Below are 24449 nucleotides of genomic sequence, written 5' to 3' on the forward strand. Positions count from 1 at the left end.
GCTAAAGAACTAAAGCAGAGGGCCTCATCCTCCCTGACTGAACTAACCTCGTTATCCCTCGCTTGATTCTTGCTTGCATATTTATACCTGACTCTGGAAATTTCCACTACATGCATCCGACGAAGTGGGTATTCACCCACGAAAGCTTATGCTCCAATACGTCTGTTAGTCTGTAAGGTACCACAGGACTCTGCCGCTAAAGCAGACATAGTCATTAAGCTCAGGCAATAAAACAAATGTGATATTTTGAAGAATGTATTTCATTGCTCTGTTTATATAGATACTTTGAATTTACAACCATTCACTAGGCATTCAGCATATGCTAAACGGACAGTGAAGTGAGTGAGTGAGAGGATAGAAAGAAATATGAGGTCTCAGAATATATTAAAGTCATGAATGAAGATGGTAAAGGTGTATATGTCTGCATTCAAATGATGTATCATCAGATAATGGTGAAAAGCACAGTGAAGTTATACAATTTTAAAATGAAAATATCAACCGGGAGACAAAACACAATCATTTTATTTTAGTCCTAGCTCTCTGAGTAGAGCAGTAAAAGGGTTATCGTGCCCTGTCATATCAAACGCAGTGGAATAACCATAAGAGCCATCATTCTCCAATCACAAATGAATTTAAATAGGGAGAGGCATGCAAAAAAAAAAAAAAAAAGGAGTTGTTAAAGCATAAAACTACTGTATGTCTCCTGATAGCTGGACTCAAGAAGCCTGGTTAAATACTGACTTTCTTTCACAGTCAATCAGATAATAAGACCCCTTTAGAAGCACAGAATAGTTAAATTCATCACCATAATTTAATTGTGGAAGGTTATTAAAGAGCACTTCGACTCCCCTCCTGCTTCGGCGCTGCTTTTGTGTATTAAACTCAGACTAATCAAATTGCAGATTCCAAGAGTACTGTATTAGTCATCCCCATCCCTTTTAATTTGTTTAATGGCCTCCCTTCTTTGTGTGTGTGTGTGCGTGTGTGTATGTGTGTTCGTTCTGACTGGCTGTGCAGCACTAAGGCTCACGACATGTAAATAAAGAACGGACAGGGGAACAGTTCGCCGAAGAGAATAAAGCGTGCCTCCATTCTAAAGTTACATTTGATGTCAGAGTAATTCATGGGACGTGTACTGCAAGCAATGGTGCTTATTATTTCTGCTTAACTGTCTACTGACACAGGAGGAGAGGGGAGAGGGGTATTAAAAAAAAAAAGGAAGAAAGAAAAGAAAAGAAGTCTGAATTTACACTTACCGCTTCAAAAGACCTTTTGTACTTAGCCAACTTCTCCTGGCTGAAGATGCAGTATTTTGCCAAAAAGTCGACTGAAAAAGAAGACAAAAAAAAAAAAAAGATAAAATAGGACCATAAAAGAACTCTTTCCCCCTCTTTTTTTCTTTTAGCTTTTTTTAAAAAAAGAACATAACAAACACTGTTTTTTAAAGGCACAATAATGCTGACCTCCTATAAAACCTCAGAACCATCTTCCTGGTAGAAATTTCAATTTCAGATATACTTTTTAATTTTTTTTTTGGAAAAGTCTTTTGACCTGGCCCAGGGCACAAAGTCAGAGTCAGCTCTGAATAGGACATGTTTAACATGTATAACACATAGGAGCTCCATCCTGGGGAAGCTGCAGTCTGGAAGCGTGTTGAGGTTTTGTTGTTGATTGTTTTTAACTGGCCCAGAAAGACTATTTTCAGACTTTAGTTAGATGGATAGGGTCCATCACTTTTCTCAAAATCCAACAAATACCAACACGCCCTTTTGTTTAATTTTATTGTCCAGGAAAAAAATAGAAATAGGACAAAGATATCAACACTCCCTCTTTTATGTCTAGGGCAGAAAAGGATATATCTCATGCTATTGTCCATCTGGCTGAAATCAGGAAGGAAATATTACACTATGGCCAAATCTATCCTCACTTGGAATTTTTCCTCTGCTTGATTTTGTTGTTGCCTGTGTCCTGACCTATCATTTCTGGAAGGCGAGAAGGGGGAGGTATTGGATTGTATGAAGGTGGCCTCATTTCCTCACACGAACAGAAGCAGAAGACACTGCTCAAAGTAGGATGAGAAAATTTGAAGGGAAATTTTTTCTGTTATGCTAAAAGTGCAGATCTGAGGTCTGAAGTGGTGGAGCCAATGAGTCCCATATAGAGTAAAGAGTAAGTAACTACTGCAGTCAGACTCCTCAAATCAGTTATTTTTTCTTTTCTTCCTTCCTCAAGTCTCTAGATCAGTGGTTCTCAACCTATTAATCATTTTGGGCCACATATGCAGCCCACAATGTGTTACCTGAGCCACAGGTTGAGAACCACAGCACCTCCCACACCCCACTATACCCAGTGCCCCCAGCCCAAAGACCTCTCCACAGAGTGGGGCCAGGAGCGGAGCCCTGGTGGTGGGGCTGGGCAGCAGGGACCCCGTACCCTGTTGTGCGGGGCCGAGTGGCAGCTCCAACCCGACCCTGCTGCCAACCCCGACCCCTGCTCCATAGGGACAGGCAGAAGCGCCCATCCCAGACCCTGCTGTGTGGGGGCTAGGCGGCAGCCAGACCCCGAAGCTGGACCCCGTTGTGCAGGGCTGGTCGGCAGCCCCGACCCTGGTCCCTGCTGCAGGGGGACAGGTGGCAGCCCCAGCCTTGGACCCTGCCGCCCTTTAGCACACAGCTGGGCCACATGCAGCCTGCAGGTTGAGAACCACTGCTCTAGATCATTGTTTCCATAACTGTATAATAGTTTTGTTCTTCAAATGAAGCAGTTAGATACTATTTTTAGTTCAAGAAAAGTGCTGTCAACTGAGGTCCTGCAGAGAAAAAGGGCTGGATCTCAGCTCCTGTAATTTCTTTTTCATTTAGAGTGACCACAGGCAAGCAGAGCTATTTAGCTTGTGAAAGGGGCCAGGGAACCCAAGAAGAACTAAGTGATGCACTGGCTGTTAAAGAAACAACCCTGAAACGTTACTATTCGCATGTAAGTGTCATTGCTCATTTGGGGCTGTGTCCCAGATGGAACTACAGGAAAAACAAGAGTGTCTCAGTGTCATAGTCACTCATTCTCCACACACCAGATGAATCAAATCTCTATAAGAGAAGCAAAAGTCTCATTGATTTCTACAACAAAACAACAAAGGAGATTTCTGTGAAAATAAAGATATAATCATAATTTGACAGTTGCTGTTAAATCCACGTTGTTGTGGCACGTGTATCTGCATCCTAAAGAAAACTACATTACCTAAAGACACAATGAGAAAACTAAGTTTTGAAAACATGTAGTGTTTGCTTGTTATGTATCTATACTGTAGGCAGCTGCTTTGTATCGAAGAAAGAGTCCTGTCAGAGAGAATCAACTTTTCTAGTGACATACTCCGCTTCTAAAAAAGAAGTGCATCACCACAAAAAATTAGCATTTCTCCAAGATCTAACTACCTATACTTTCAGGGTGGAATTTTCATACGTGCTCAGCGTTGGCCTAGCTCTGTCCATAATGTCAATCTGAGGGCTTTACAACATCCCACCCTCTGTTAAATAGAATTTGTATGACTATCTGTATTGGCGCCACCTGGTGATTCCCAAAAATATAACACCACCCTTTTAATACAAGAAATGTTATCAAGTTTACTGTTAGTCTTGAAATTTTCTCTCACCAAGTATTTCAGAATACTGCTATTTAACTTCAAGCCACATTATTCAAATATTAACTTCATAACAAATGTTTCTAACTTCACTCTCCAGAGTATAATACATCACTGACTGAAGCAGGTTTTAGGAGAACTTATTTAATTAGATTCAAAGTTTTTAAGACTGGAAAAGTCTGTCAGTTCACATAGGCTGACCTCGTGCACAGTAAAGGCCATAGAATTTAATAAAGTTACTCCTATATTGAGCCCAATAACTTGCGTTTGGCTAAAGCATATTTTCTAGAGAGGCATCCAATCTTGATCTGAAGACTTCAAGAGATGGAGAATCCAACACTTCCCTTAGTAGTTTGTTCCAATAGTTAATCACCCTCCTTGTTAAAAATGTGTGCCTTATTTGTAATTGGAATTTTTCTGGCTTTAGCTTCCACTCATTGGTTCTTGTTATGTCTTTCTTTGCTAAATTAAAGAGTCTTTTAGAACCCACCATTTTCTCCCTGAGAGGTACTTATAGACTGTAATCAAGTCACCACTCAATTATATTTTTTTTATAAACTAAGTAGATTGAGCTCTAAGTCTCTCACCATAAGGCATTTCCTTCATCCCTAGAATAATTTTGTGGCTCATTTCTACGCCCTCTTAAATTTTTCAACACTCTTAAAATGTGGACAACAGACCTGGACCTACTATTCCAATATTGGTCTCAACAATGCTGTATCCAGAGGTAAAATCGCCTCCCTACTCCCACTCACTAGTCCCCTCTTCATGCATTCAATGAACTATGGCTCCTACATGCTTTTCAGAGTCACTGCTTTCCAGGATAGTTCACCCCATTACATAGGTAGGGCCTGCATTCTTTGTTCCTACATATATGACCTTGCTTTTGACTGTATAAAGTACATTTCATTCAAATGGGACCAAGTGATCCAAATCGCTCTGTATGGCTATCCTAGCCTCATAGTTATCAATCTTTGTGTCATTCACAAATTTTATCAGCAGAGATTTTATATTAACTTCCAGATCATTGCTAAAAATATTGAACAACATTGGGGCAAGTTTTTATAAACAGCTGCCTTAGACAAATCCTCAACATCAAATGACCAGAAAAAATGATAAATGAAGCACTTTAGAGGAGGATGAAACAGAAACTCATAGGACAGGATATGATGGGATGAAAATAGAGATGGCAAGGGCAGATAGAGAATAGAACCGAACAACATAACAAGAAGGTGTTGGACTGGAATCCCCAGGGTAAGAAGTGACTGGACAATTTGGAAACACAACAGAAGCAGAACTGAAAGCTATTCAAATGACATGGGAAGATGCTAAAGCAGTAGCAAGACACTTTTTTTTTTTGGCTCACTTTTTTTTCCACCATTTTTGCTCATTTCACCAAGGCCTTGTTTCCCCATAATTCCTTCCCTGACAGTATTGTTGCTCCTCACTTTAGCATTCATGTCTGCAGTTACTAGAAGGACATCCCTTTTTGGGACCTTGTCTACTATGCTACATAACTGATTGTAGAAGTTTTCTTTTCCTCTTGGCTAGCTTGATTTGCTAGATCATAGCATCGAATAATGTACACCTGCTGGAAATGTAATGTAAATAATGCTATTACAATTCTTTCTGAAACTGGTGCCCATTCTATCAGGCTTTTAGCAGCTCTTCTTGCTAATATCAGACCCATGCCTCTCTCTGTACATCACTGGCATTTGGTAGCCCAAAATATAGTAGGATGTGCCCATCTGACAATTATTTGTCCTGATGTTACCCATTTCACTTCATTTAGGCCTAGTTTATCTACTTTATATTTGTCCATACTTGAGCTGTGTCCATTAGCTACTTCTTAATCCCTTTAGCATCCGCTTTATATTGTATAGTGCTAATTTTTAATCAGAATGCAGTATAGAATCAAGTCAAACACCTTACAGCAGTCTAAGTATTCCCACTAAATATTCCATCTACTTAGTTACCTTTATCAACAAAAAGAAAAGGAGTACTTGTGGCACGTAGAGCTAGCTCACGAAAGCTTATGCTCAAATAAATTGGTTAGTCTCTAAGGTGCCACAAGTACTCCTTTTCTTTTTGCGAATACAGACTAACATGGCTGTTACTCTGAAATTTATCAACAAAATTTGTAATCTCATAAAAAATGAAACCATGTTTATTCAACAAGACCTATTTTCTATAAAGCCATGTTGACAGGCATCAATTTTATTCCCATCCTTTAATTCTTTATTGATTGAATCCCATAATAGCTTTTCCATTATTTTGCCCGGGACTGACGTCAGCCTAACCTGCCTCTAAGTACCCAGGTCATCCTGATTGTCCTTTTCAATAGTGGCAGGAAGTTAGTGCTCTTCCATTCTCATGAAATTGCCCTGGCATTCTGAGATTTATTAAAAATTAATATTAGTGTATCAGATCTCCTCATCCAACTCTTTTATGGCTCTTATATGTAAGTTATCCAGACCTGATGATTTAAAAATGTTTATCCCAAGGAAAGGTTATCTAACAACCTCCTTAGTTACTAATGGATTGGAAAGTAGTTTATTATCCTCGCATGATATGAGGACACCCATCCTGTTTCTCTCCAAACACAGAACAGAAATATTTATGGAATACTTCTGCCTTTTCTGCATCCATATCAACAATTTTACCATCTCCATCTAGTAATGGGCCTATACATTGGTCAGATTTCTTTTGTCCCTGATACATTTAAAAAACTACTTCATATTGTCTTTAGCCCTACCAGACATGGATTTTTCCTTCATATATTTAGCTTCCCTTATCAATTTTCTATGCTTCAAAACTTCTAATTTTATTGACTGCTATCTATTTCCCATTTTTACAAATGATATGTAGAATTTTTATTGCTGCTTTCATTTCCACACTGAACCAGGCTTTTACCAAACTAACTCAAAAAAACAATTTATAAAGTAAACAGTACTGATTCTGCTGCTTTCTATTTTAAGTACTTATATGGCCCCATTGCTGTAATAATTAGGTGCCTCACTATCTTTAATGTATTTACTCTTACAGAACCCTTGTGAGTGTAGAGAGGTATTATCCCACTTTACAGATGGGGCTCTGAGAAACAAAGCAATTAAGGGTGAAATCCTGGCCCCAGTAAAGTCATGGGAAGTTTTGCCATGGACTTCAGTGAGGTCAAGGGTTCATCTTAAACTGAAGCTTAATCTCAGACTTGCCCAAGGCGATGCAGGACTTCTATAACACAGGAGGGAATTGAACCTGTATCTCCTGATTCCCAAGATAGCACCCTAACCACTGAACCATCAATTTTCTCTAATCTAGCCTGCCTGTATTCTCTTTCTCAATCTCTGTAACTGGCTCCTGTCTCTATGTACGAGTCTGAGAGAGCCAAAAGGAAGTGTAACAACTTCAAACTTCCTATCAAAGCTTAATCCTTTATAGCAGCTAGGTAGATTTGTACTATGGACCCGTCAGATAACATAAGGCTGGATTGTGGCTGGATAGTCACCCAAGGGCGTAAAGAGGCCTCCCCGTATCTCTACTGCAGGTGCAGAGGCAGTAACTAGGAGCTGTGCACCTGGTACTCCCCCCCCCTTTGTGTAGGTGGGCAGAGAGTGGGCGGTGAGAGGTGGAGTCCATAATATTATCTTGTTGCTTGGGATTGGAAATGAGGAGGCAAATCATCAGCCAGCAGCAGTCATAACAAAGAAGAAGGGTTGAGAATTAATATTAATAAGAATTAATAATATTAGTACCTAGTTGGTGAGAGGATCCACACATACCTGCAATGGGGTTGCCAGAAAAGCCCATAGTTTACCAAAAGTAGAGCCATTAGCCCCAAAGTTTCCAGTATAAGTTTGGTTGTGCTCTAGCCACCATATAGTGAAAGCATTTTTTTAAACATTATATGTTTAGATCCAACGGATACAAAATGAGTTTGGGCTATAAATGTGAGGCCAGATGTAGATGGGCTAGGCTCCACTGAAGTCAATGGCGCTGCACCCAGGTACGCTAACTGAGGATCTGGCCCATGAACTTTTAGGCATTTGTTAAAATCAAAGTGAACCTGAATAAGGTTCAATTTACAAGGAACTTAAACAATTGACAGTACGGCAAGCCATCCATTCTGGGTAAGAGAAATACAGTCATAGAGCACAAACTCCAGAATGTTTAGATAATGGCTATAAGAGAAGATGATACTGATTTAGAGGAAGCTGAACACAGCTGCATAATTGGAGGCCAGATTAGATTCTGTTGGAATCACACTGCAGAACAAAACTGGAAAAAGAGATCTCTCGGGGTATTCCAGCAGTACTATCAGGAATATGCCTACGGCAATATAGACAGGAGGGGGGACACCAAAACAACAGTAATGCAAGTCACAACTCCAGCATATACATTTCCCCTGATTGCTACTGTTGCAGCTTGGTGGGCCATAGTAGAACACTACATTTTTCATCAGTGCAGTTGTAACTGTCTCAGTCCTTTTATCCTACAGCGGCTACGCCACCACATAGTTGGGGAAAGGGTCATACACTACTAACAAATACAGATTTCCAACTGGTGTTTCTGGGAGTGGGCATTTTAAGTCAATCTGTATGAACTCCCAGGGCTTACTAGGCTGGGTCATTCCCCTAAAAGTGGTCTGCCTCTCTTGGCTGGCACTTTCCTTTCTTGACATACAAGACAGAAAAGTATCCAAAGTCCTTAAAATCTGTAATCCAAAAAAATCTGTTTGATACCAGGTTCAGTGCCTTTTCATATCCTAGGTGGCCTGCTGCGCTGTTATCATGGAGGCATCCCTGTATTATTCTCTGCAAACTTGCTGGCAAGACAACCTTGCTACCTTCATACACCAGCAAGTTGGTAGTCGGATCAATGGATAATTTTTCCTGAACTGTGTTGAACCTCCCCAGTCTGGGTCTCTTTTGGTAGACCTGTTGGTGCACTGAAAGTAAATCAGGATCCTTAGACTGTTCTTGCCAGATATCCTCTCAAGAGCACGCTGAGTCCATTCTCACTACTTCCACCCGGCTGTGAGCATCCACAACTGCATTGTGCTTTCCAGATTTATGGTGAACTGTGAATGTATAATCTACAGTTTGTGAATCTCACTCATCTGCCGAAGCAATGGGAGAATCCATCCCCTGTGAATCCACCTTCACAGGAATCCTTCTGGGTTGTGGAGATGGATTCAGAAACTGTCTGAATATACAAATTTGCGGTTAGCCTACAACTATATTTGGAGCTGGGGGTGTGATTCCCAGCTTCAGCAGACACATTTGCACTAGCTCTTAGGAAGCTAGCACACTCAAAACCGAATCATACCTGCAGAAACATGGCAGCTTAGACTAATCACCCCAAGTACAAACCCACCCCGATGCCGTGGTATGAACGGGTCGCTAGCCCATGCCGACGCTCACCCTTGACTGTGCTACCACAAGTACACTACTATTTTTGGTGTGCTAGCTCAATGAGAATTAGTGCAGGCCTGTCTACTAAGGCTGGGACCCAGGCCCCCAGTTCCAAGTCTAGACATAGCCTTACTAAGCTGGTATAATGGCACTGCACATTTTTACAAATCTCCTACAGAATCTGCAGAGGCCTACAAACCTCTGTACCTCTTCCTCCAGGGTTTTAGGAACCTTCCAGTCCTTTATAATGTTCAGTTTCTGGGGGTTAGGGCTCCAAGACATTCTCACTGACCATATATCCCAAAAAGGTGATGCAACTCTTCGCAAACTGACATTTGTTTCCTGCAAGTTTAAACCCTGTTTCCTTACAAAGTTTTGGAATTCTTTCCGCTCCTACCAGATATTCCTCCCATATTCTGTGGAAACAAATTAAGTAATCTAAACAGGTGAGAATGTCTTCAGTTCTCAAAATTTGGGTTAGATCACTAACCACCCTCTGAAATGTCCCTGGTGAATTTAAAAGGCATTCCACCAAACTGAAAAAACCCATTAGGGTGTCACAGAGGCTGTTTTTCTCAATCCTCAGGTGCTACTTTAATCTGATGGTATCTGGATACCAAATCAAAACTACTAACATATTTAGCTCCTGACATTTTATCCAGGGTTTCTGCTATGTGGGAAAGTGGGTAACTATCTTGAACTATCCCTCCACTTATGGCACAGCTTACAGTTAAGGTTGCCTGACACTTTCCATTATAAGGACCTGTTTTCCGTTGCTTATAACTTTGCCAAACTTAAACCATTCTGGCTGAAATTTTCCACATGGGGTGTCTGTCTAATGGTAAATTTTGGACAATATTAGGGGGAAATGCATCGTTTTGCCTGTGTTAAATTAATCCCACAAAAGTTTGCCAGCAGGGACTTGAAATTTGTCAAGGTATTGAGCTGGTATCAGGGATATGACTTTTACTATCCTTCTCAAAATCCACCTAAATTTGGCCAAGTTATATCACTCTGAAAATCTTAGTTTGCACATGCTCAGTAGAGACTTGTTAGAGTTTGGCAGCTAAATTCTCCTCATGTTCCATCTGTTCCGAGCATTCTGCACCCCAGGGCTGCAGGGGCTGAGACAGACTTTCTCTGCAATTGCTCCTCCTAGTAGCTAAGGCCCACTATGGTGCTGGGCAGTAGAGCTGAGTGCAGAGAAACTCTCTGAACTTGTGCTCTCAGTGCTCTCCCTGCTGACTGCCAGTATCTTTGAAACCCAGGGGTAACATGTGTGCCTCATCTCCCTCTAGAGGGTGGCCTACTATTGCTATAATTTACTCTGTTAGTTCAAGCAGCAGAAGACTGTGCTGTAGATTTAAAGATTCTAATGCCACTGATGAACCATGTGGAAGTCAATATAGTTCCACATGATGGAACTTCTGTTTTTTCAGTTTGCTTTTTAAAAAACCTCGGAAATTATGTACAAAAAACTACATTACAAGAACATGAAGCACTCAAGCTTTTGTCCCAAGCACTCAAAAGTTAGGAAATCCATAATTAAGTAATTAAGAAAATATAATATGTGATCATGTAAAGAAATACATCATAATGCATATGTACAAAGGGGCTGAATTAAGGTTGCACAGACAACCTTATGAAAGCAACGATGGAAACAAGCTCAAGTGGAAACTCACTAGTAACCTTTATTACTACTTCTCTCAATAATACACTCTAAGAATGTTTTTTACATTTACTCTGTATTTTTAAAATTATAATAAAGATCTTGTAGCACGTTACCAACATCAATAAATTAAGTATCACAACATTCCTCTGAATTATACATTATCCTTATTTTACAGATGGGGAAACTAGGGTGCAGAGAGATAAGTAATTTTTCCAAAGTTGGTGGTAGAGTTGAAAATCCTCAGCTATTCTTTATTGTGCTTTAACTACTGGACCATGCTCTCCTCTGGGAGATCTGTGTCAGAGTTCTGAAGGACATTAAAATACTCCCACACTGTCAACAGTGCTAATAGAATAATTGGCAATTTGGTCTATGGTACTTTTCCTTTTTCGAAGGAGGGATTAGAATCTTCAGACAATTAAGTGATGAGGCTGACTGAACAATCTTAGATGTTTATGAGACAGAGAGGAAGGAAAATACAAGTGAAGGGATAATCAGGGACTCAGGTAAATACTAAACCTGGTGGACTATTAATAGACAGCTAAGGAGCAGATGTGCACACTCTAGCTTTGCTACGGAGTAGAAACTACCTCGTGCCTGCATCTGGGCATTCAAAAAGAGGGTTGGGGACCCAGATGCTAAGGTTCACATCAATAATTTTGAAGCAACAGTACACAAAACTGTCTATATTTGCTTGTACAATTAACACAACTGCTCTCAAGAACCAAGCATCTTGCATGTGCAAATTGTTCTCTAGCATAGCTGATTAGATGCCTATCTGAATGTGTAAATACCCAATTTGCATGTGTAATTTTGATAATTGCATACATCAATGTAGGCATGCAAATTATTCATATGCAAAAATGTAGGGGGACCCAAGGTTTTGCTTCTGAAAAATCATGTCCATCCTGACAAATACTGTCCCCATAAACATTTAATTGTCTGACACTCCCAGAAAATCTGCCAAAACACTGTAAGTTAATTATAAACGGACAACTTTCTATTTTCAGTTTGAAGTGGATGTAATGCCCTTCTGTTGTGTTTCACAGACAATCATTTTATATTTACCCTGCCACAAGTAACATAGTAAAAAAGACTACAACACATCTCTAGACAATGCTTCCTAGCCGGGTGTCTTCCCATGTGCATCGTATTTGTCACAAAAATACTGAAACTGTATATTGAGACTAGATTTGACTCAACACCACCATTGTGAATCAGATTCAGAACTCCCAGAGAGAGAGAGAGAGAGTCTCTGTACTCCAGTGTAATATACATGGAATCACAAGGAACATTGTTTAAGATGAAACAGGACAACTTTTCACTAGCTCTTTGCCTTTACTAGGCTGACTCTTTAATCCATCCATCTAAACTGTTCTTACATACCTGACTTCTACCATACCAAGTTTAATCTTCATTTTTGTCAAATGTCAGATAAGCTTGAATCTTTTACCTGCTGCTAGCATTTATCTAGCCGCTCAAAACATCTCCTGACACTGTAGCATAAAGCAATATGTGAACCAGACAAAGCTGAAAAACAGACGCTGCTTCTGATTCACACTTTCCTGGATAAACAAAAAATGAAAATAAGAATTTATAGAAAATTACTATGATCTACGTTACAAATGCCTTAGTTTTTTCAGAATACGTCATAGCTCTCCAGCACCAAGCAGACCTGGCTCTGTTAGCTTGCTTCCTTCCAAATTTTTAAGATACTCTATTCAAGAGCATAAGTCATTAAATAATTTTCAGTTAAAGTCTTCTCATCTTAAAAGCATTACTAGACAAGGCCTCTGAGTGCTTCAAAGATCTTGCTCTATCAAAACAAACAAGTAAACAAACCTCATGGTAGATATTTTCATCCCTGGCACTGATATGCAAGCTTATTAGAGGGTGATAGAAAGCTTGTGGGCTTAATTCTTCACTTGCTTGAACTACCATAGACAGCTGGCAAAAACTTGATCAAATCAATTCAAAGGCAGTGACTGACGTGTCAGAACAAAATGGAAAGCCTTTTGTTTCTGTAGAATCCAGGCCTTATCAGCTCATTCTATCACTCATGCGTCTTCAGGCCACTTGCAAATCCTCCTGGATTTATTGCAGATGTATCAAGCTTGCTGGAAACAATGGTACAAGCGAAGAGGCTAGTCCGCTATCGACTCCAAGCTCTGGATAATACCAATGGGAAATTATTCACACAAAAGGTGCGCTGGGGTGACAACTGAAGAGAACGCTTTGGCCCATTGAAGATGCTAGCAGCTTGAACAAAGCTAACACCCTAATACCAAACAGCTAGCTTTATCTGATTACATTCTTAGTGCTTGATGGCTCCTTCCCCCGCCCCAATTCCAATACCCTCCCCCGCCCCACACACTTGCACTAAAAGGACACAGGTTGCTTTCTTGCACCATGAAATGGTAATCTGAAGAACTACCACATTTAAAAAAAGAAACAAAGCAATTTATCCCAAACAAAGAAAAATACATTTTTAATCTGCAATAATTTGTTTTTAATTGATCATTGAGATAGTTTGAGGGAAAAGAGCACAGAGACATGATTTACGTTTACCATATTCTCATGTGCTTTTGAGATTAACAGATTATTCTTTTGCCCATTTTCTTACATTTGGGAGATTAGCTTTTTTTTCTTTTCCTCTGGGCCATCAGTCCATTTTTACATGTTAGATCATTGACAATTGATATGGAAAAAGACCTATTGGGTCATCTAGTACACCCTGCGAGTGAAGAAACAACCCCTAGATAAATGATGTATCAGACAGGCCTTGGGTGCTGCTGGACTGAGTTATTAGACAGGGAGTCTGGCTTGCTACTTGGCTTTGCAAGTCACACAATATCTCAGTTTCCATCCCTGTTAGACACCCATCTCACGTTTGTGTTGTGAAAGCCCTTGGGAACTGCTGGGTGCCGAGTACGTTTGAAAATTTGCCCAGTTCACTAAATGGGAGTTGAGTTCTTTAAAAATCTGGCCCCAGTGGTAAGTGCTCAGTGCCTTTGAAAATCTGGCCCTAACATTTGCAAAGCACTCTGAGAAGGTAAAAAGTCCTACATAGTGCTAAGTATGATCATATTTACCTGATAGCAAACATTACATTTCATCTTAGCCACAAGACCAAGCTAGGAACTCCTGTAATGCTGGTTTGATTGAAATATTACTAGATACATTCACAAACTGACCAAAGCCAAAGACATCACTTCACCTCAAACATTGGTGGGATTCTTATAACAAATCTGACTCTCTGATCAATATGACTAGAGACTAAGCCAATAAAACATTTCAGGGAGGGACAACTTTTGAGGGTTTTTTGTTTGTTTGTTTAGAAAGAAGAGGAAGTGTTATTAAAAATAATCTTGGTGGCTGTTCTAAAAGAGACTTGTAATAACACCTTTGCTCCCCATAATCTGGCAATGCAAAATTATGATCTTTGTTGAATACCTCTTTAGTCATTCAAGCTCTTCCTCCATGGGGAGTGTGCCTGATCACCTGGATGACCCCTGTATACATTTAAAGAAACAGTAAAATCTCTCCACTACACTTTAAACCCTTAGATTTAAGCTGAATCTCAGCTGGATTTTGACCTTTGAGGTCAATGTCACCAAACCAGTTCATTAGGTGAATGCTTGCTGGAAAAGTGCTGTCTTGCATCACACCCCGAGAGTGACAAGAATCTGGCTCAGGCTGTTCTCAGCTCAGACTGCATCCCATTTGCTAAGAATATCCTGCTCACAGCCTGGAGAGTCTGAACCTCGCTTTTGTCACCCTTAGAAATTCACATCCATGGCAGTTGTTGTGGCTGGGAATCACAAGTGAGAGACACTCCACTTTCAGTCCAACTTCTAAAAATAATTACCAGTACCATGAAACGGACTTAGGAGTGGATAAGCAGATTCTATAGAGTGTAGGGGTAACATGGTTGTGATGGTTTGCCCCACTTAGCAAGCAGGCCTGCTGTCATTTCTGCTTGGTCTTCACTGTCAGTCCCCGGTGAAATGTGGATGGGACTAAAGTATGGATTGCTGTGGCCAGGTCTGCATCTGAGACATGAGAGGGCACTCTCCCATCTAGCCAAAGTAGTTAGAATATGATTCTGGCCACTGCTGCTATCTGGGCTTCCATGCAGTGAGGAGTCAAAGGTTTCTCCATTGAGAAACTAATGAAATCCAGATGAGAGAAATCCAGCTTGGAGAACAAGACATAATTTACCATGACACATAATTTACCCTTTCTAATGAGACACACAGACCTACTGCCCCAACTCCACTCATTCACTAGGGGAGAAAGCTTCCTTATTAGCAGAGGGGACAGAATAGGAGGAGGGAGAAGATTAAAATTTTGTGGCTGTTTTGAGTTTTTCCTTCTGGGGCTTGGAGGTGAGTGTGTAGTTTGCCAGAGGGAGTAGGAAACAATGGAGGATTTTGTTGTGTGTTTCATTCCAACTTTTGAAATCTCCTTTAGTCACACTGTCCAGGCCTCTGTTCCCCTGTTACTTGAGGGCATGCACTGAAAGACCTAGGTACTAGAGAGAGGAGGGCTTTACACATAACTTAGATATATAGAGAGACACCAGCCCCCTACCTCTAAGGGTATATCTACACTGCAGCTAGGAGTGTGCTTCCCAGCATGGGTAAACAGACATGCACTAGCTCTGCTCTAGCTCAGGTGCTAAAAGTGTAGCCAGGGTAGCACTGATGGCAGCTCGGGCTAGATGCCTGAGTATAAACCCTCCTGGAACACCTGTTATTTTTAGTGCAGTAGCTCAAGCAGAGCTAGCGCATGTCTGTCTACCCATGTTGGGAAGCACACTCCCAGCTGCAGTATAGACATACCCGAAGAGCAGTATACTAGCCTGAAATGCATCCAGCCCCTGTCTCTCAGGGTTAATTAGACAGTTGCTCCAGCCCATCGGTTAATGGGGACTGAGGCAGCACCATCCAGTCTCTAGGGCTGAGGTTGGGATGAGAAACACCATCACACAGAAATACACCCTCCCTCCCAGAGAGAAAAGGGGAGGCTGGATAAGTGACAACATCTGAGTTGACATCTGTGAATGTGCTGCCCCAAACAGAACTGTCTTCAGTTCAGCCCAGACTGTGATTTACTTTTGGTGTAAGGGAGGGACCTGCAGCTAACCATGCAGAAGTAAGGAGTGTCCCACACTGCAGTTATTGTTGTAACTCATGTGCAATGTCCTAGATACCATGTGATGGGGATTAATAAACAAATAGATACTAAATGTCTGAATTCTACCCTATAAAAGATCTACCCTCTACAGAAAGAATTGGCCTCATTTTTTATTTTATTTTGGGGTCCACAATTTTATGTTTGACATTTTAAGAGTTCCTCTTTTTACTCCTATTTTCCAAGGGAAAACTTTCCATTTCTTTTAATTTTATGTGGCTTGGTTTTTTTTTTTTTAAACAAAACAAAAAGAAAAACATTTTGATGCACATTCTTGTGGTTGGTCTGAGTCCCCGTTGCTCACTTTATCAAAAGCAGATGGTGTTTGCTGAATTTTGTTTGTTCCAAAAATAAGCAACATCCAACTGTTAGCTACAGGAGTGTGAAAAAAGGCCTGACGTGCAAACAAATGTTCTCCCTCCTTATTCTAACACAGAAAGAGTGTGACTATTTCTGTATATGCAATTCATCAAACCCTTTCCATTACCCAGAAAGTGATTTTCCCTTCTAACCTACCATTGGCACACATCACTCTAAAACAGGTCGTGTCAAACAATAAGTGTAGACAAAACTTAACCAAAGGGAACCCGATACTCTTTGTAATGAGGATTATCATCCAATGTTTAAACTGATGCAACCCACAGATGAGGGAAGACACCTGCTACCTCCCTGGATTCCTGGATTGGAACTAAGCTGCTAGTGAATTCACAGCCTGCGACTGTTCTTAGAACCCCTCTGTAAGGTATAGAGACAGAAGGCCTCTGTGGAGGTTGCATTGTCTCTCTAGGGGATATAAGCAGTTCCCAGGGGAACCACAGGTTTTAGGAGCTGGACTCCTGCTTCTACTGCTAGAGTTGCGGGGAAGACAAACCTGCTCCCCTCTAGCAGAAAAGTTCAAAGCATACTCAGGGAGAAGAATCTCAGAGTTTTCCTGCCATGGTACTCTCTTCTATGGGCTTTTCCACAGTGGGGGACAATCTAAGTCAGGGGTGGGCAACCTGTGGCCTGCGGGCCACACGCAGCCCATCAGGATAATCTGCTGGCGGGACTCCAGACCATTTGTTTATATTTGCACGGCCACTCGCAGCTCCCAGTGGCCGTGGACCACAGGTTGCCCACCACTGATCTAGGCCCTGGGAAATGGGCCTGCCCTCGATTACCATTTTCACAGGGTTAAACAATGTATGGTTCAAAACAGTTTATAAGAAATTTAAGCAGGAACAAAACCTTTTGTTATGTTTTGGCTCTGAATTTCAAATGTAAGATTCTGAGACATAGATTCCCAGGCCTGGAATTCCACAGTTGCAAGGTGTTTACTGCCTCCTGTGAGCAGCCGAGCATCTTGTGTAGACTAGGCAAAAAGATGCTTTTCTTTCAATCAATGTTGCTTAACTCAGCTGAAAACCCAACTGAATAACTATGTTAGACACTGTTTAACACCTCTAGCTCAATTTTAGCAGGTCAGGTTATACCTGCCCCGCCCTCAGGCTTTGGCATAAGCTAAAGTAGAATGGCTTTGTCTTGACTTGAGTTTTAGAAATAAATTAAGCTATCTAGCAAGAAACCTTTAAATCTAGTCCAGTCTATGCAAGCCCTAGTGACCTCATTGGGAACTGTGGGCATTCGACTGCAAGCAGAAGACACTTAGCAGGACCTTAGCCTTGACATACCAGTCCCTGCATAAATACAGGAGCATGAAGCTTCTGGAAACATCTTTTCTGAATAAAGTAAAATATATATATATATATATATATATATATATATATATATATACACATATATATATACCAAACCACCATCATCCCTGCAACATGCCCTATTATGTTTTTAAACTACTCCCAGTTTGCTTAGCATTTATCCAGAAAAGTCCAGTTACACTTGTCACTTAATGCAAATTGCTGGATAAATAAACATAGAAACAGGAGCTTAGTGACTGTTAGGTTTTCTTTAAAATTTGGTCTAAAGGTTCATTATACTACACACAAAAGAGAAGGGAACTTCTTACAATGAACTTATTAAAGGCACATTTTCCACAGAAATGATCATAGTGTAGTTGTATAATAGCATATCATTTGCTTTGTTGGCATTTCCAGCATGAAGCTTCCAGATAGTAGGCACGAATAGTGAAAGGAGCTGCAGGGATGCCACTTGTGCTGTGAGAGGTGTCAACAATTATTTCATGGAGGAGGATTCTTTACCCGACAAGGGGAGCATATCACAGCATTAGCAGAATATACACATTTAGATGGAAGAAAAAATGTAGCACAGTTCAGCAGTCAATAAAACAAAGCAACTTATTTCAGTACATACATCCTATAAGTTGTGGAGCCCCTGACTTCCTATGGATTCAAAACCTTGAAGGAGATAATGGTACTTTGTCTGAGCAGCCACTGAGTAAAGACTAAGGGTTTATCCTACCCCACAGCAGCTGTGAGTCAGGCTCTGCAGGTCTTGAAGCTGGGTCCACGTGAGTCCTGGGAGTCATCACACTCCAATCCTCTACCCAGCAGCTGGGACTGGGGTCCATAAAGCCCAGCAGGGGCATGATCCCTGCCGTTATGCTCTCACTGGGAGATCTCCAAGGCTCCTAATTGAGCCACACCTCTAATCAAGCCCGAGGAGGAAATGAAAAGTTGTCCATACAGCTAGGCTCCACCCTGCCTCTCTGGTATTTACCTATACATGCCTTCCGAGCCTGACCTCCTGGGAGCCTGACTCGGCCTGGTTCCTGGTAACTGACTCTTGATTCCTGCCCTCTGATTTGTCTTTCAGTTCTGATCTCCTGGTATCCCAACCCAGCCTAATTCCTGGTAATTGGTTCCTGGGCCCAGGACTCTCAGCCCACACCTGACACTAACCCGTAGGCCAGGCCACCCACACCCCGGCCCTGACACTGTACTGCTGCAGCGACATAGCATAGACACTTCCTACATTGATCAAAGGGGTTTTTCCATCCATGTAATTAATCCACCTCTCCAGCTAAGTCGCCGGAAGGATCCTTCTGTCAACTTAGCCATGTCTACACTTAGGGTTAGGTCGACCTACCTAAGGCGCTCAAGGTGCAAAATTTTTCACAGCCCTAAGCAATGTATCTAAGTCAATCTAATGTTTAAGTGGAGACCAAGCCTAAGAACAGACCTCAGCATTTTTCCCTGGGCTATTATAATGTAATAAGTTAAAGGGAACAGCTATAAAACTGGATATATTCAATGGCATTAAACCTGACTTTGCCCCTGCACCACAAGCGATGCTCCATAGGGTTGAACAGGGTGCACAGCTGGGCATGGCATTTAAATTACTTTTAGTATCCAACCTGACCCAGAAGATACTGTCTCCATGCATGGTGCCAAAACAACCCAAAGGTGAGCTCTGCATTACCTGCCATCTGTCATACCCAGAGCTGGAGTCTGGCTACTGATGACATCGCTCCAGGGGACTTTTCGCGTAAGAACACTTCTTTCAATTTGGTTGTAGCCAGGTTCTAGGTGTGTGGGTGGGTCAGGGCATTAATGAATGCACATAAAGGAGTTTTTTTTCTTCCTCCTCTTTGTGCTCTCAAGAGACTTTTACTTGCTAGGGCTGATGGCTGTTTTAACCTTGTCAGTCCATTCCCAGGAGTTCTGTAGTATCCTGTGCTGCTTTGGGAAATTTTGTTGTTATCCTGAAAGGGCAATTATTAGGGAAGTGGGGATTAACTCCATTATACATTGTTTGGACAACTTTCTTTTCACTGAGGGTTGTGACTCAGAAACTTGCCAGCACATTTCAGCCTCTTTTCAGGAACTGGCAGCAAAACTAGGAGCGCTGCTGGCTGAGGACCTGGCATTTGTGCTGACTTTCATGTTGTGGAGCTGGATATTCTAGTGGGCAAATCAAGGATAGCAGAGGCAGAAGTGTCATCTCTAGGACACTGGTACAAGCTGTATTGGGAGCAACCAAAGCCATGTCCTTCCAGCTGGCCACTGCTATGTCTGGAGAGCACAAACCTAAGCACTTGATTCAAATCATAAAAGGTGACTGCCTAGCATTGCAGTAATTTCTAAGAGCTTTGTTATTATTATCTGTGCTGTGCTGGATGCTTTACAGAATCCTTGGAACAGTCCAAATGAACAGGGAAAGAGGGCCAGTGGGTGTGGTCCGATATAGCTCATGGCTCAGATACTATAATGAGGGGTGTGTAAAAAGAATCGAGATACACAGATGCTCAGCTTGCAGGCTGAGTTTCCCTGGAAATGTGGAGCCTATGATGGTGACCTTATGGCCAATGACCCCAGTGATTTCATAGATAATGGCTGGTGTGAGGGGGTCAGCCCAGACGGCTACAGGAGAGTGCTCATATTGGGTTCCGGGAAGTGCTAAAGGACTCTCCCCCAGCCTTTGGGGAAGATCTATAAGGTCCAGGAACTCAAATAATTATGGGGGTCAACCAAAAAAGTAACAGGGGCAGGTGTGAAGGTCAAAGAGTCAAAGAAAGGGAACCTGAAGGGGACATTGAGCAGAGAACCCCGGACAGTGCACACTGCTCCTCGAAGGTATCAAGGGAGCCAGTGGATGCCGCTCAAAGGAACTCTGCCCGGATACATGAGCGAAGGCAGGATTGGAAATAGGCCCCACAGTCGAAGGAAACCCCCTCAGCCAACCTCCTGTCCCTGCTCTTATAGATGGCCACTTTGGCCAGCGCTAGGAGGAGGTTGACAAGGACGTCCCGTGACTTTGTGAGGCCATGGATAGGGTGTGTGTATATGAAAAGGTGAGGGGGAAAGTGCAGCCAGAAACGTAAAAGGATGGTCAGGAGGAGCCGGAACAGGGCACTTCAGGTATACATGCACCAGGGTCTCCCTCACACTGCAAAAAGTCTAGGTGTCAGGGACGGGGGTGAACTGCACCAAGTACACGCCTGTGCTCACGGCTCCATGGAACTAATATCCCTGGTGGGCCTTGGGACTAGGGAGACAGGTATATTAGCTCCAGGATAAGCAGGACCTTTTCCCTTGGTAGCTGAACAGAGGTTACTCTAGGTTAATTAGGACAGCTGGGGCCAATCAAGAGCCTGCCAGAACCTGTTGAAAGCCTCCCCTCCAGCCAGATAGGAACGTGTGATAGGAGCTGAGGGAGGAAGGTGAGCTACTAGAGAGCTGCACAGTGCGGTGCGGTGCAGTGCAGGGCAGTGCAGTGCAGTGCAGTTGCTGACAAGCATTAGGAGAGAAGCCACATAGGTACAGCAGTGAAGGATGGGAGAATCCCTGCCCAACAGGGCGGATGGCCCTTCCGGGCCCCGGAGGTCTGAGAGAAGAGACCCTGCCAGAGGGCAGAGACTGAACCAGGTGTCTTGTCTGTTGCCACCATGCCTGGAGTGGCTCCCAGAGACTGAGACGCTCCCCTCCCCTCATCAGGGAGGCTGGGAAGAATCCTGCTCCGACAGGCAGGGCCGGCTCTAGGCACCAGCAAAACAAGCAGGTGCTTGGGGCAGCACATTTCTAGGGGCGGCATTCCGGTGCCGGCCATGCCACCCCTAGAAATATGCCCCCACCGCCCCAGCTCGCCTCCACTCCGCCTCTGCCTGCTGCCCTGAGTGCGCCATCGCTGCCGCTCCGCTTCTCCCCCCTCCCTCCCAGGCTTGCCAGGCACCAAACAGGTGTTTCGCACAGCAAGCCTGGGAGGGAGGGAGGAGAAGCCGAGCGGCGGCACGCTCGGGGGAGGCAGAGGAGGTGAGCTGGGGCGGGGAGCGGTTCCTGGTTCTACCCCCCCCATTACTTCCTGTGCTACTCCCAACCCTCGCTCACTTCCGCTCCGCCTGCACCCCTGAGCGCGCTGCATCTCCCTCGCCTGAGAGGGCGGGGGGAGAAGCGGAGAGGCGGCGTGTTCAGGGGAGCAGGCGGAGCGGAGGTAAGCTAGGGGGAGAGGTTGCGGGGCAGAGGAGCCGCAAGAAGCAACTGGGGCGGGGGGTGCAGCATGCCCGGGGGAGGAGACAGGGCTGGGGATTTGGGGAAGGGGTTGGGAAGGGGCGGAGTTGGGGTGGAGCACACAAAAAAGCAGGAAGAAGAGGACTTGTGGCACCTTAGAGACTAACCAATTTATTTGAGCCTAAGCTTTCGTGAGCTGCAGCTCACTTCATCGGATGCATCCAATGAAGTGAGCTGTAGCTCACGATAGCTTATGCTCAAATAAATTGGTTAGTCTCTAAGGTGCCACTAGTCCTCCTTTTCTTTTTGCGAATACAGACTAACACGGCTGTTGCTCTGAAACAAAAAAGCAGGGGCGGCCAAAAAATGTTTTGCTTGAGGCGACAAAAATCCTAGAGCCGGCCCTGCCGACAGGGTGTGGACAGTAAACCCAGGGGCGTGGGGAAAATTCTGAGGGAAAAGAGGAATACCCCAGCCCGCCACTAAATGGAAGCATGGGATCCACTGAGGTGGAGAGGAAGCTTTGTCACACTAGGCTTCGAATTTTTAGCCAGGGCACCATTTTGGTTAATTGTTACCTGAATTTATAAAGCTGTTTATTACTTGACCCTGCAAGTGTAATTCAGGCAGGTAGTTCTGAAAATATGGCCCTTTGTGTTTCTACTGCTAGGAACAAGACATACCTTTTTACAGAGGAAAGAAATGGTAAAAGTGCATTCTTGTCTATCTGAATAACAGCAAGAGTAAGTTATTTTATAGTAGTGCTAATGCCTGAACTATAGCAACACAATGAAAAGTGTGGGTGCACTGGATTTATAAGGTGCTTTGTAAGCAAGAATTTTGGAAGGCTACTGTTCTCTCCCCTTTTTGATCTCTGTATTTTTACTGAGTAAACAACTTCAAACGAACTCAAACATAAGAACTCACAATCTTCAAAGTTGGAGATAGTCCTAGTCTCAGGTGCTCGGAATGCAGGAATTTGAGTCTCCTGAAGTTTTGAGTAAATGTGTAAGACTTGAGCTTGTCTTCCTTCAGCTTTTCGTTGTTGCTCCATTCCCAGCAGAATGGTGTGGTCCAGTTTGGAAGGTCTTCCTCTATTTTCATGACTGGGTCTTCTGGACTCTCCAGGCCTCTTATCTCCAATCCAACAGCCATCCATATCCTTATGTGAATCTTCAACTGGTTCTTTCAGGACTGGAATATATTTAACACAAACCACATATGAAGGTAATAGTATTAAGAATTGTTCCGAATAGGAAAACAGATGAGGAACCAGGTGTATCTGCTTTGGCCATTTCCTAAAAGATTCACAGCACAAGATTTGGAGTCAGGGTTCTATTCCCAGCTCTGCCATCAATTTGCTGGGTGAACTTAGGGAAATCGCAACCTTTCTGTGATTCAGAGTGGGAGAATACCTGCTTCACAAATTGATGTGAGTCTTTGGTAGCTAAGGTTTGTAAAGCACTTTGAGATCCTCAGAGAGTACATATTATAGAAGTGCAAAGGGAACTTTGGAAGAAAATCCTATGGGTGCATGTTATTGTGGAGCGTTATACAAGTTGACACAAACATTTTTATTTTACATTACCTACACAGCACTATATATGAGTCACCAAGTCTCAAGAATAATTGTTAATACAGGCATCAACAACTACAGGTTTTGTTCTGCTCCCAGTCTAGTTTACCCTTACTGATACTCTGAGTGTTAGTTCAGTGGTTCTCAAACTTTTGTACCGGTGACCCCTTTCACACAGCAAGCCTCTGAGTGCAACCCCCGCCCCCAAATAAATTAACACTTTTTTATATATTCAACACTGTTATAAATGCTGGAGGCAAAGTGGGGTTTAGGGATGGAGGCTGACAGCTTCTGACCCCCCCCCCCCATGTAATAACCTCGCAACCCTCTGAGGGGTCCTGACCCCTAGTTTGAGAACCCCGTGTTAGTGTCTAAAACAGGTAAAACTTCAAAATCTGGTTTACCAAATAACAGTACCTGTTGATGCATGCCAAACCCATTCCTGCTCTGCTTTCATAAAAAATGTCATCTTAAGAGACTAAAAGTATATTATTTCTTCCCATTTATAAACATATCGATGGTGCTGTCATAAATATAAAGGGAAGGGTAAACACCTTTAAATCCCTCCTGGCCAGAGGAAAAACCCTTTCACCTGTAAAGGGTTAAGAAGCTAGGATAACCTCTCTGGCACCTGACCAAAATGACCAATGAGGAGACAAGATACTTTCAAAGCTGGAGGGGGGAGAAGCAAAGGTTCTCTCTGTGTGTTGCTTTTGCCGGGACCAGAGCAGGAATGCAGGTCAGAACTCCTGTAAAGGGCTAATAAGCATTCTAGTTAGATATGCATTAGATTCTGTTTTGTTTAAATGGCTGATAAAATAAGTTGTGCTGAATGGAATGTATTTTTTTTCTGTTTTTGTGTCTTTTTGTAACTTAAGGTTTTACCTAGAGGGATTCTCTGTGTTTTGAATCTGATTACCCTGTAAGGTATTTACCATCCTGATTTTACAGAGATGATTCTTTTACTTTTTCTTTAATTAAAATTCTTCTTTTAAGAACCTGATTTCTTTTTCATTGTTCTTAAGATCCAAGGGTTTGGGTCTGTGTTCACCTA

General features: G+C 42.6%; 1 protein-coding gene across 1 annotated transcript in view; it reads right to left on the reverse strand.

The window, feature by feature from the left end:
* Positions 1–24449, reverse strand: part of LOC311514346 (uncharacterized protein) — a 240923-nt gene that overhangs the window by 51490 nt on the left and 164984 nt on the right. Inside the window, exons 11-12 of the mRNA XM_084616902.1 lie at positions 22747–23013; positions 1257–1327 (exon numbers count right to left, since the gene is read on the reverse strand). Of these exons, the coding sequence (XP_084473028.1) occupies positions 1257–1327; positions 22747–23013 (338 nt within the window). The remainder of the gene's footprint in view (positions 1–1256; positions 1328–22746; positions 23014–24449) is intronic.

This window comes from Lepidochelys olivacea (genome assembly GCF_965140295.1).
Source record: "Lepidochelys olivacea isolate rLepOli2 genome assembly, chromosome: 1".
Classification (NCBI taxonomy): domain Eukaryota; kingdom Metazoa; phylum Chordata; order Testudines; family Cheloniidae; genus Lepidochelys; species Lepidochelys olivacea.